The sequence below is a fragment of the Acromyrmex echinatior genome, chromosome 3, assembly GCF_024713525.1.
Source record: "Acromyrmex echinatior isolate Ae372 chromosome 3, ASM2471352v2, whole genome shotgun sequence".
Taxonomy (NCBI): Eukaryota; Metazoa; Arthropoda; class Insecta; order Hymenoptera; family Formicidae; genus Acromyrmex; species Acromyrmex echinatior.
In genome coordinates, this window is record NC_141854.1 from 6,272,707 (window position 1) to 6,286,092 (window position 13,386).

The 13,386-nt window shown below is 29.4% G+C and overlaps 1 protein-coding gene across 5 annotated transcripts in view; it reads right to left on the reverse strand.

Annotated features, from left to right (window-relative positions):
* Positions 1 to 13,386, reverse strand: part of nAChRa3 (nicotinic acetylcholine receptor alpha3 subunit) — a 95,277-nt gene that overhangs the window by 30,642 nt on the left and 51,249 nt on the right. For 2 of the 5 annotated variants that reach the window (XM_011067451.2, XM_011067450.2), the window contains exons 2-5: positions 13,119 to 13,235; positions 6,992 to 7,131; positions 6,579 to 6,623; positions 375 to 484 (exon numbers count right to left, since the gene is read on the reverse strand). In XM_011067451.2, the coding sequence (XP_011065753.1) occupies positions 375 to 484; positions 6,579 to 6,623; positions 6,992 to 7,131; positions 13,119 to 13,170 (347 nt within the window). In that variant the 5' untranslated portion in view covers positions 13,171 to 13,235. Of the gene's footprint in view, positions 1 to 374; positions 485 to 576; positions 3,017 to 6,578; positions 6,624 to 6,991; positions 7,132 to 13,118; positions 13,236 to 13,386 lie in introns of those variants that run through there. The other 3 variants (XM_087403779.1, XM_087403778.1, XM_087403777.1) reach the window with 3 other exon arrangements.

Below are 13,386 nucleotides of genomic sequence, written 5' to 3' on the forward strand. Positions count from 1 at the left end.
AATGTAAAAGTACGCTCCATCATGTAAAGTATGCTTATAATTTTAATCTTCAGTGTTGTCTCAAAACATGTTAAAAATTTATAATAATTAAAAATGAAGAAAAATTCGGCTTGGAAATAATTGGTAATAATAGAGATCTAAATTTTCTATTAACAGAGAGTATATATAATTTTTCGGTAATTATATAAAAAAAAACTTTCAATAATAAAATAATCACTTACGCATTCTTCTAAACATTATGTATTCGTGATACATTTACTTGTGTTTTGATCAGTAATTTATTCAAATCAACAATATTCTATGCCAATTAACGCATATTAAAGAAAGGAAAGGTAGATCTAATAGTTATCTTTCGATCAATAGTATCATCTTACTTGTTATATAAAACTATATCGGGCCTCCATATATGATCTGATGGCACATGCAGCATGTCTACTCCACCGTATTCCTTCGGATCCCATTTCAGCTTGTAATCGTGCCATGACTACGAACAAAGAATCAATGTAATATTATCGCAAATTCTTATCTTTTCTGTTATTTTGTCACTTTTACTTTTATTATGTTACTTTACGTTACTTTAGTAGTCTTTCAAAGAAAGGCAGAAAAATATCGTGTTCTTTTATAGCGTTTCTCAATAAAATCACACAGTACATCCGCCTCAGCCGTCGTCTCAGTGTCGGAATTTGCGAGCATGTTCTTTAAGAGCAGTGCACTGTCGTTGTCACAATACTGAAGCCTTAAAATGTTGTACTAGATATCAATCATACGCGCATTTTCATTTTGTAGTTAAGATAAATATTTAAGATAAATGATTTAGATAAATGTATAAACAATTTTACACATTGTCACATCCGTCAATTTATCATTCTTACATATTGAACATGTGCTTTAGCAATAATTATAGTATCGATATATATACATATATGCTGGTCCACTGTTACCGTTCATGCAATGATTTCCTTTCTCTGCTTAAAAATTTATAAAATTTTTAGAGTGGACATCACATTATCAATAATAAAAATTTGAAAACGTTCTTTTTTCGATGATAAATGAAATTACATCGTGCAACAATTTCACATTATTTATTGGACATATCCATCATTTCTTTATGTCATGTTTTTTTTTATACTTTCAATTTATGAAAACCTCATTTTTACGTCATTTGTCTTGTCTATTGTGCAAATTTTCAATAGATCAACGCTTCTATAACTGGGATAATGTCCGTCAAAAATAACGAGTCATAATGTTCGTTGCTTTAACATGTCTAATATGAAAACTTCGAGCAAGAATAATCGATAATTATAATTATATCCGTAAACCAATATATTTATACACCGAGTTATGACAGATTCTTCCTTCAGCTGTTATTTATTTTCGTTGACCAGAAAATCATGTTAGTCATTTGTTCTCTGACGCAGTATTGATTTTTTTTACTTGATTGAACCTGAATATAATAGAATTAAAAAAAATTTTAAGATTATCATTCTTGGAGTAAATACAATTATATACGTAAACATTATTTTTCATTAATTATTGTATTAAACATTGCAAGAAAATCAATTAAGTTAATAAGTTATGTTTTTCTCAAAACTGTTTTTTTTCAAAATTGGTTGTAATAATTAAAACACGTTTCAAATAAATTTAATAGGCACATTTTTAGATACGCACATACATTCTCTATTTAGTTAATTCTAAAATCTATGTTTTTTTATATAATAATTACAGTGACCTAATTTTTTGTACTAACGAGTGTTGATACCACATCATGCTATTTTTAACTTTTTGTTGGTTAAAAAATGTTTTCATTCCTAAAAAACAAATTCATATTTTTGCATGAACAATGTCGTAAATATCAATGATTGAATATATCAAAGTGAAAAAAATGTTGTTTGAAATAAAAGAGATATTGTTGTATTGAACAAAAAAATAAATAAAAAAGATATCATAAAAATATTCGCGTATTTTATGTTTTTCCATCACAATTGTAAATATAGTAGAAGTTCGTCAATGAATTTATCTATCGTATCCTAATTCATGTATTTAAAATGAGAAGCAACAAAGGATCGGGAAATCACGCTGAAGCTATTTCAAACAGTGCACAGAGGCAATATTTTGCAACTTTCCTCATTTGCTAGTTTAAGGCTGAAACGCGCAAATTTGCATACGAATTTCTTCTCCTTGTTTGTTCACATTGTTTAATTAAAACTTCACGTTTTATTAAAAAATTTCTATGCCTTTGATTTATTGAATTTTGTGGATGATATAAAGACCAATTTTTTTTTTCATAAGATTTTGATAGGATAGTACGATTAAAAAATAAGCCTAACATTGTGTGTGTGTAACAATGTATTGTGTACTAAAAAAATTTTCAAACATTTTCGTCAATGATATCTAAGTTTTATAAAGTACCTTGTGATAAATGGACCAAATTTTTATGATGAACTTTTGAACGCGATTTCGAAGTCAGTTCTTTCTCGATAAAAATGTCAAGAAAGTCATTATTCTTTCGAGTTTTTGAAAGTACAAATGTCTTACATCTTTGCAATTGTGCTTTAAATTAAGATAAAAAATCTATTCAAAGTTAAAAGTAAGAAATGTACTAATATTTTCAATTTAAAAAAAAAATAAAAACAAAAACTAAACAAGATTTTCAATCTATTTTATTTTCGATTTCTGATTATTTAAAAATTATCAGTATCCTTTTGTTAAAGATATTTTTTGAAAGAATAGAAGTAAAAAACAGTAATAAGTTCCGTCCATTATTGCGTTGGCTTGTAAAATTTCGAGTAAACTAATTGCGAACATAGTAAATTAGCTTTAGTAATTACAAATCGCTTTTACTACTGTTAATTTCCTACTTATATCACTGGAATAGAGAATGATGGATTGCTGACGCCACCGACACAGCTGGTCGTCGGAAATGCGCTTCCTTCAGGCGTGGACACAGCCTTTATGCGTAGAGCATGTTGAATATTAGCTCGAAGCCGAAGTCTCTCTCTTCGTCTACGCGTCACTATGTTTGCTAGATAGAATATTATATCGGCATATAGCTGGACATGACTCTATTCTGGGAAATTTGGCCATGTTTAACTGAACCAAAGGTAGCTTAGTTAAATAGCGAGCCATGCGCATTCTGCGAGGTAATTTATTAAATATTTATCACGAAATACGTAATCCTCGTAATCCATTTGCTCTGACACGCTACACAGTAGGGAATTAAATTTAACCACAATGGATCAAATGATTACTCGTAATACATTTTCTATTGATCTTCCATCGAATTCTTTAATGTATAACTTTCTGTAATAATTAAATGTCGCGATTTCAATTTTAATGTAATTCAAATATAACGCAAACCGTGACAAATGGTAAAATGTTTTATTAAATTCAATACATGGATCAAAGAATCGTAATGTTATTACAAGCTGATAATAGAATTACAATTGTTATAAAGTTGCATTTAAAAAGTTTAATGTAAAAAATCGCCAGATAATTTATCCGCAATGTGGACATTTTCAGCTTGCTTGTGCCAGCACCAACCGATTAATCCCGTCGATAAATAGCGGTTAAATTAACATTTTCGTACGCGAACTTTGTGATAACATTGATGCGGTGGATATTCCGAAAACTTTCGGATGGCATAGTATTAGTTCATAACTCTCCGAACTAAGAGTATACGCGAACATCATCAACGATGTGCCTGGTTTACAGCACATATTAATATTTGATGTCCTTTTACGCTGGTGAAGTTTTCACGCACGACTCGCATAAGCTAATAAGAATTATCAAATACAGAAATACGTGAATCTTCAATTTGCAAACTGTGCAAATAGATTTTAATTTTATCAACACAATCAAATTGCATAATTATTACTTTTTTCCTCTCCAATATAATTTTTATTTAACGTATCTTAATAATATAAACAAAGACTTAACAAATAAGACGTGTTAAGGAGAGGCATTTTGGCTATACAATATCAGTTAAAAGTATCAGTCAAACAATTAGTCAAAATAAACTAATATCAGTCAGTACCATTCAAAATATCAAGATGATATTATAACTTATAAATAAATTCTGAAATCAACAAGAACAAAACAACAAATAATTTTACTTACAATTGATTTTATGCAGCAAAATGACCATATTTTTCTGCAGTTTTATATTTTTCTGCAGGTCAATAACTTGTAAACGAATAAGTGATTCTAAATAAACCTCTTTCGTATAAATATTTATTATTGTTTAATCATACGTTTAAAATTTGATTTAATTTTTAATGTCACTTTCTCATCAAATTTACAAATAAGTACTATAAAACATGATTTTATATAAGAATCAAGACTAACAAAAAAATTAAATAGCTTTTAAACCAATAAGAAAATTGTGCTCATATTTACCGATATTCAGATGTAGTAATAGAACAATCTAGGAAATTTTTATATTTTTGGCAATGTTTTGATACATATTATACATCCTTAACCCTCCGCAAACCAAATAGAAAATTAACATGAATCATATGTGGATACATATCTGATACTTCATGCTATACTTTATCATAAATATACTATTATTTAGTATGATTGGTAACAACGCACTCTCCAGTTGTATGAAACCGGCACATGCGTGCACTTTTTAGAAAATTATGGAAATTTATCTTGCTGGGGTATGTCACATCCCACCTTCGTTCACGAAGAGTTAAATATTGCTAATATTTAACTTGTACTAATAACATATTTACAAGGACTTATGAAGTCAGAATAAATTGAAATTTGTAATGAAATTGTTATGTATCAATTCAAGCTTTGGTCTAAATTTCAATTTATTCTGATTTTATTTCTATTATCAATCTCGTCATCCATTCCATTTTATTTTTTGATTGTTTTCAACGATGAAATAATTAAAACTTTCAATATGTACAAATATCCGACAAGAGAAATACGATAATAAAATCTAGAACGCGTGTGTAGAAAAGTTATGCAAACAAAGTTAAAAAAATATTTGTACATATATATGATACCGAGAGGAAAGTATAATCTTTTATAACTATTCTCTGAAAATATTACAAAGAGGATTCAATATATTATGACATTATATAAAATACATACAAAAATATATCTTTATTTATGCTCGATAAGAAGAGTCATATTTATTGAGCAACACTCTATATAATCGAATCATAAGATATTTGCTTTTTAATAAACCGATTTTTCGTCACATATTCTTATACGAATCTATTTTGTGCTCGTTATATATCCCTGAACGGAAAAACGATGCGCGAATCTATCTTATGTAATTCAGCATTTGAAAATGGGTTGCACAGTTCACTGGAGTTATTTTCTAGCTTCTTCGGGTGGAAGCTACTGTCCGATCTTCGTTTCTGCGTATGAAAATCCGCGCCACGTGCTAAAACGTGTGATTGACAGACATTTACTTTCCACGTGAACGAAGACCCACAATGATTTTCAGTGATTTTACATATAATCGAAAATTGTTACGATTTGTTATAAATATTACTTCATTGTTCAACATTACATTATGCGTAATAAATATCTCCTAATTTTTTTGCCAATTCTCTTCATCTTAATTCTTTATAGTTTATTTTGACTAATTGTTTGATTGATATTTTTAGCTAATATTGTATAGTCAAAATATGCCTCTCCTTAACATGTCCCATTTGTTATTAAGTCTTTGTTTACATTATTAAGATACGTTAAATAAAAATTATATTGGAGAGGAAAAAAGTAATAATTATGCAGTTTGATTGTGTTGATAAAATTAAATTCTAAACAATAAATAACAAGAAGGGGCTACAAACCAGAATTTTACGCATTTCAAATTCTTTGAACATGCGTTTCGACCTTATTATTAGGTCATCCTCAGTGTATACATGTAGAAAAAAATTTAACAAAATTAATAAAATGATTAGATACAATTTCTACAGATTACATAAAATGTTGGTATTCCTTCATATCTATTTTTTGTCGTAACAATGTAATGTTTTCAGTCTTGTAATATTCTCAGCTACATTCTTCCATTATGTCGGTCGCAATTAGTCCATAATGATGATAAAAATATTTAAATATTATATGTTGAGTCATTCAATAAAAATGTATCAGCACACATTCTCAAATGCGAATATTTAACAAGAATATAAACCAGTAATTGAAACAATGAGTCAAATATTCACAAGAAGTAAATGCGATCAGAGTTAAAATTGAAACCAGTTTAATCAAAAATTACTTGTATTATATTATATGCATATAATGCATGTTCTAAGAATTTGAAATATATAAAAATCTGGTTTGTAACCCTTTCTTGTTATTTATTGTCTATTATTATTGAGCCATTATAAGATTATTTTAAAATTAAATTCTATTTGCACAGTTCGCAAATTGGAGATCCACGTATTTCTGTCACGTATTTGATAATTCTTATCAGCTTATTATGTGAGTTGTGTGTGAAAACTTCACCAATGTGAAAAGACAAATATAAATTTTCCCCACTTCTCTCTATCTTAATTCTTATAATATGTAATTTTTTATTATCTCAATTCTTACATTACGTAATTATTTTTTATTACCTGTTCGACCCAGAGGTTCGTTGTCATGACCTGATTCTTCAAATTCTGCAAGAGAATAATTTTGTGAGAATACATCGTTCTCCCATACTCTGAAAATATCGCAATATTCCGACATATCTCATGCTTTTTTATATAGATAGAGATAATTAAAAAGTGGATTATTATATGTACGCATCATTGGCATTCGCTATAACAATTTTTATCATGATGGAATGTAAAGTACTTAGCTAAAATTCGCGTTCAAATAACGTAAATAATAATGTTTAAAAATTCACTATTATTATATAAAAATATTTACTTTCCTTATAATTTAAATATTTAATTGTAATATTTAAATCCACAATTCTCGCTTATTTTTCTTCATATTATTTTACAAGTAATGTAAAAATGACTGCAAGAATATTATTGCTTACCACATCAATAAGCTGCGAGAGTTTCAGTTTTATTTTAACGGTAAGGTTGTCTGTGGCGTTGAACGATGGACGAACCAACTTGTTGTAATTCGATAAGAGATCGTCATATAATCGTTTTGCGTCTGGATTTCCTAAGCATCCTGGAAATATAGGAAAAGCATATCTTAAAATCGTTGGCTAAACGAAGAATTTATCGCACTGAACTAAATTTCCACATGTTACAATGTCGATTGTCTGTTTATAGAACAGAAGTTAAAGTTAAATTAACAGAAGGCAAACTCGAATCGAATGTAATGTCAAACTTATATGCGTTATATCACACAAGATGATAAATCATTGAATAAATTATTACGATATAAGTTCAAAGATGATTCATTTTTATTTTATTAATTAATTTAAAGAACTTTTCATTTACGATCTATTGAAGTTTCATTGCATTTTAATATGACTTTTCGTCACTTCTGTGAAATTTAGAGCTAATATTGATGACGGATAGACGGTCATCGATAGACGAAGCGAAAATAAGGATAGGAAGTTCCTGTCTATCCCTACTTATTATGTATGCGTATTATATACATATATACGATTATATGTACTCGTATATGCAGGAAGTAACGCGTTACTTGTTACACTGTTACTATTACTGTTTTTATAATATTTGGAAATGACTTTACAATTTTTCATGGCGATAACGATAATACTAGGGTTGGAACAGTATCATTTTTAAAAAGCAGTACTTCCTTATTTTTTTATTCGTTTCATAAGGAGATACTTTTTTTAATGAATAACGCCTAATGATAACAAGTTATTTTTCAAAAATAACTTTCCAATCCTGGCTTTATCGTCACAGTCATAAAAAATTGTAGTCATTATCAAATCGTCATTATAAAAAAATTACGGTAACGACATCAATTAGTAACGCGTTACATTCTATTTCTGTGTACATGTATGATAATATTAGACACAGAAATAGTAGCCCGCCATTTGGACCATATCAAACATGGCGATGAAGAGATGATAGTAACCGAATTCTATGAGAATAACACTCTTTTGTCTTGTTAATCTTAGCAACTCAATTGTTCGTTACAATCCTTAAATGTAGACTGAAAATTGAAATGTATTGTATTATAAAATGTTCAATTATCTCAAGTCTCTTGACAGTCTTGACTATGTCCTTAAGTGAAATAACCGGAAATTCGTTCGAAGTACAAATTTGCGAGACGCAAAAAATAATTGAGAGAAAATACGGAAATGTTCTTTCGTATTCATTCACATATACATATATTATCATGGCGCTAGTGAAATGTGCTTCCCAGGTCACGCTTTATGGTTCTAATATTAATACCGATTCGCAGCGTTGCCCACAGATCCACATTTTACTTTGAAATTGCAAATAAGTGGAGAACGGTTGGACGAGTATATCTGGTTCGTATCTTCCGGCCTATGTGTTAGTATTTATAATGACGGCAACACTTTATGCACTGCTGTATGGCAAAGGGTTAAATATGCGCAAAGCGAAATATACACGTTCACATGGGCACGCTCACATGGGCACGGATAATGGGAAAACTACGAAGCGGAATTGCCGAGCTGTCCTGTTACGTGGGCAAACTATCCACGGTTGTCTTCCTTTCTTTGATATTTGCTCTCGGGCGAAATATTTCCCGCTTTTCCTCTTCCCGCATCCATGTTTTCGCTTCGTCTATTTCTGACCGTCTGTCCGTCATTAATCAATATTAGCTCTAAATCTCGCAGAAGTGACGAAAAGGATTGTTTGTATGAATAAATCATTTAAATATGAGAAACGCCAATTACGATCAAAGTTAAGACATATATATTATTTAAAATAAATTTTTTATCTCAGAAATACGACTGCACGTTGATTACTTTCGATAAATTCAATTTACTTTTTTATTATGTGAAATCGCTAAAATTTATAATAAGTTTATTTTAAGATTGTGATCAAGAAAATGTTCTTTGTTAAACATAACTGTTACTTAAAAGGAAGAAAGGAAATTATTAATCACTTTTCTTAGAATTTTCAATAGAATAAAAGATATTTTTCCGTAGTATAAAAGTTCGTAATCATTCTTACAAATTTTTTCCGCGTATTATTGATTAAATCACCGACTTATTTTAGTACAAACTCCATAATTTGTCCATTTGCTTGGATTAAGGAAATTTTATTTTTCAACGTCGGATTGACGTCGATTATATATAAAGACGACCAAAACTTCCGCTTGCTCGAGGCGAATACGTGTCGATATTTTGTCATTATGATAGAGTCGTCGACGGATTCGGCTCACCGTTATATTATTTATTACGCTCGCGCATATCATTTTATTACCGTTTTACGAGTTTCTATCCGTTCAGACTAACACGTGCGTCGCCAGTGATTTTAATTTTAAAACTGAGCCATAGAAGTTCTTCCGGTCCGTACATCAGGAGACAGTCCCAGGAAATTGGATTCGAAACTAACTGGAAAGGTTATAGCCGCGGAACGAAGGGCTAAAATTGCCTGCGAGAATGTCAATAGTGATATTTCGGCATCCGATTTTCCTGTATTCCGTGTTTATTCTAATTTACCGCTTGAGATATCAGAGTAATCTTCAAGTACTAGTCATCAACGATGTGCTAACATTTATTGAAAATGTCACAACATGAAACTGGAAAAGACTTGTCAACAAACTTTTACAGCGCGTTGGCTTTTATGATTTAACTTTGACGGTATTAAAATTTTGTGACGAAATATCTATTAACGTAATGGAAAACTGTTTCTGACTTATAGAGTTATGCATTTACAATTTATTGATTTGATACATTTCTATGATTTAATAAATTTCAATGATATATATTTCGCGCGTTCTACGCTTAATATTTTATAATTAAATCGTATAGATTTTAAAGACATATCTGAATATAAAAATTTATTTAATTTAACATTGGAAAAATATTCTGATTAAAACCAATAAAAAGGGTTCAACAAGAATTACATTTTGATAACTGTTTCATGTCCAGTGTGTGACATTGTCAGATATCAACCATGTGGTTTATCTCATATCTATCTATATCTATCATATCTATATATCTATAATTTTATATTGATGTTGAGATTATGATAGAAATTCTATTTGATCTCATCAAAATGTTATTCTTATTATTAGTTCACCTTTTTATTAGTTCACAATCAGAACATTTTTCTCTGTGAAATTTCAATTGATACAAATATTGTATTATTTATTGAAATATCTGACAATCACACGTAACTATACATACATGTATATACGAACCGATGATTAATTCTCTAAACGGAATTGCACTTGAAGGTCTGATTCTGTAATCGTGTCATTTCCTCCGTTTAACAAACGTACTCGTGTACAATTTTTCCAATAAAAAAGAAGGAAGACGAAATGATGTTACGATCATCTCACGAGTGCACTCCACGTGCACAAGAACTCAGGTGCGCAAGAACGTTTAGAAATGCAATCGTAAATGCAGACAGCCAGTTATGTATGTCTATACTCACGAACCGCGATAATGTACGCATCTCATAGACCACAGCTGTATGCACGACAACATATATAACGACATGATCGTCCGTGTGGATTATAGCGACTTTGAACCCGCAAATACACTCATGGGACATGGAAAATGCTTTACGAACCTCAAGTAGATTTCGCATCCACGTGTACATTTACAATCGTTATTTGCGTTATATGCACGCAAGAGTGATATTCGTCTACATTTTGCATTTTGTGTATTTTTCCTCATAAAATGGAGAGAAATATCGACAAAAGATGTTTTTATGTATTTGTTAGAAATTTTTTATTTATTAGGAAGGGAAATATAGCACGCGCGCGACCTGATTAATTGTGTTTTATATATATATATATATATATATATATATATATATACATATATATAAATTGTACTATATTTATTTATTGTAATCTATTTAATTATTTCATGTTCAGTATGACATATCGCATCCCCGCAAGAAAACTGATACAAGTAAAAAATATAAAATTGTTCAAGAAAGAAGAGAAAGAAAAGCGCGTAATGTTTTAAAATTAATTGTTTATTAGAATAGTATAACTATAAGTTAAGTAGAGATAGTTATAATTTGCTTGTTTCAATTTCTCTAAAAGTAATGCAGAGATTAATTTTGTTATTTTGATATTATATGATATCTCTAAAAACTATCCCTATATTGATTTATCATTTTCTTTGGGAAGAATTTGAATTTAACTTATGTTTCTTTTCGTGATTAAAAGTTAATGCATTTAAAACATAATTTGCACATGATACAAAATTTGAAAAATTTTAACTTTTCTTGCAGAAATAAAATGTGTTGTAGAATATCTAAAGATATATATCTTTAATAAGTATTTTAATTATTAAAATCAAGTAGATTTCATTTTTTAAAAAGCATTATTTTAACTTTTGGAAAAAATATTGTAATAAATATCTATTATAAAATATAAAAAATTATTTGTGTATCCGAAAATTCTCGAATTAATTATAAAATATTATTACTTTTGTCCACAGCAATTAATCAAATTCAGCTTCTAATGACATATATTAATAAAATTTCTTATTATATTTATATTATGTAAAAATATAAATGAAACCTTTTTCGAATCTTTTTTTATATTTCAATAGTACATTTCAATAATACTTGTAAATATGCGGTACGCATTAAACTAAAACTTTTGGATAATATTACATTGTTCTTATTGTTACGTCCAACGAACTTCTACTCTACTTCGGTATTAATCAATAAATAATATTTTAATCTTTTTCGGTTCTAGTAATACTCCTTTAACCGTTTCACTCTCCATATTCTTTATTCACGGAAATCCTAATGTACCCACACGCACACATTTTTTAATGTATTTGCTCTAGGTCCGCGAATATTACTCGATGTAATATTCGCGTACTTACACCCACACACCCACCCACACACACACACACACACACACGCGCGCGCGCGCGCGCGCGCGCATCACGTTTAACCAAAAACATTATAATTATAAATGCAACAAGTGCGTTCGACTCTTGAGTTTTTTTTGCTCAGCGGAGCGTCGACCTCGAGAGAGGTTTTCACTTCGTCCTTCCAATCCCTGGCTCTTCGAGAGCCCAAGAACGAAGCAAAGTACCTCTCGGTTTGCGTCGTTCCTTCCCCAGCTCCCTTGCGATCCGGAGCTTGGACGTAACCAAATCGGTCAAAATTCGGTTCCTGCTGTGTTCACCCTCTCAACTCCTTGCCTTCGGAGCTTGGAAGTAACATTATCAACACATTTCGTTATATAATATATATATTTTTTTTTTTTTTTTGTAAATTGAGTCTCTATATTTTACAATTTGGAAAACGTTTTCTCGGAACATCAATAAAAATATATTTTCACTAGAATTTAAAGATATTTAAAGATATTTTTTTCTTTCATTCAATAATTTAATTTTTTTATGTTCTGATATCATTTTCTTATTCAGAGACTTAAAAAAAATCTAGTAATATATATAATTTCATAAGAATTTACAAATACATTATTTTCTATTCTTTAACTTCACCATTTCAAATTCTTACATTTTGATCTCATTTTCATATTCAACTCTCTCTCTCTCTCTCTCTCTCTCTCTCTCTCTCTCTCTCTCATCGAAAAATTTTTAAAAATATATAATAATTTAACTAGATATGTTCTGTTACTTAAAAAAATGTCAGATGTGAATAAGTTGAACAATAATTTTAAAAATTCTCTATTTCAACAAAACATATCTATCAACTTAAACTCAATTTAAAGAAACCAGAACAAAAAAAGTTAAATTTCTTTTTTTTTTAAACTAGAACTAGTATAATTTGGAAGTTAAATTCATAATTTATGAATTATAGAACTCAATATGCAAATTCATTATATTTATCCAATTCATTACATTAAAAATGACCAAGTTAAAAATTGCTTGTAATACTAATCCATATTTTAAAAAGAAAATAAAGACAATAATGCTATATGTTTTGTGGAAAGATAAATTGAGATATTGGAAACGATAAGATGAAATTCCTAGTCGACTAATATCAGCAGATTAATACGAGTCCTGGGCATGCGACTTCTAGATTGATCACACGTACCTGATATGAGCACTAACATTATCCATATGATCCCCACAATGGTCTTCATCATGTCGTTGTGTCATGTCCACTTCATCATACCTTTTCGCCTTCGTCCGTAGATCTTCAGTTTTTGCACTGCAATAAAAGAAGGATGGTCGATCGATCGTAGAAACGTTATCAGATCTTGTGTCAACGTACTTTTGTTTCTATTTACAATACATAATTCCTGTTATATTCTCGCTAACAAAAATTATCGTTCTAAAGTGAACAAAGTAAATATCATATT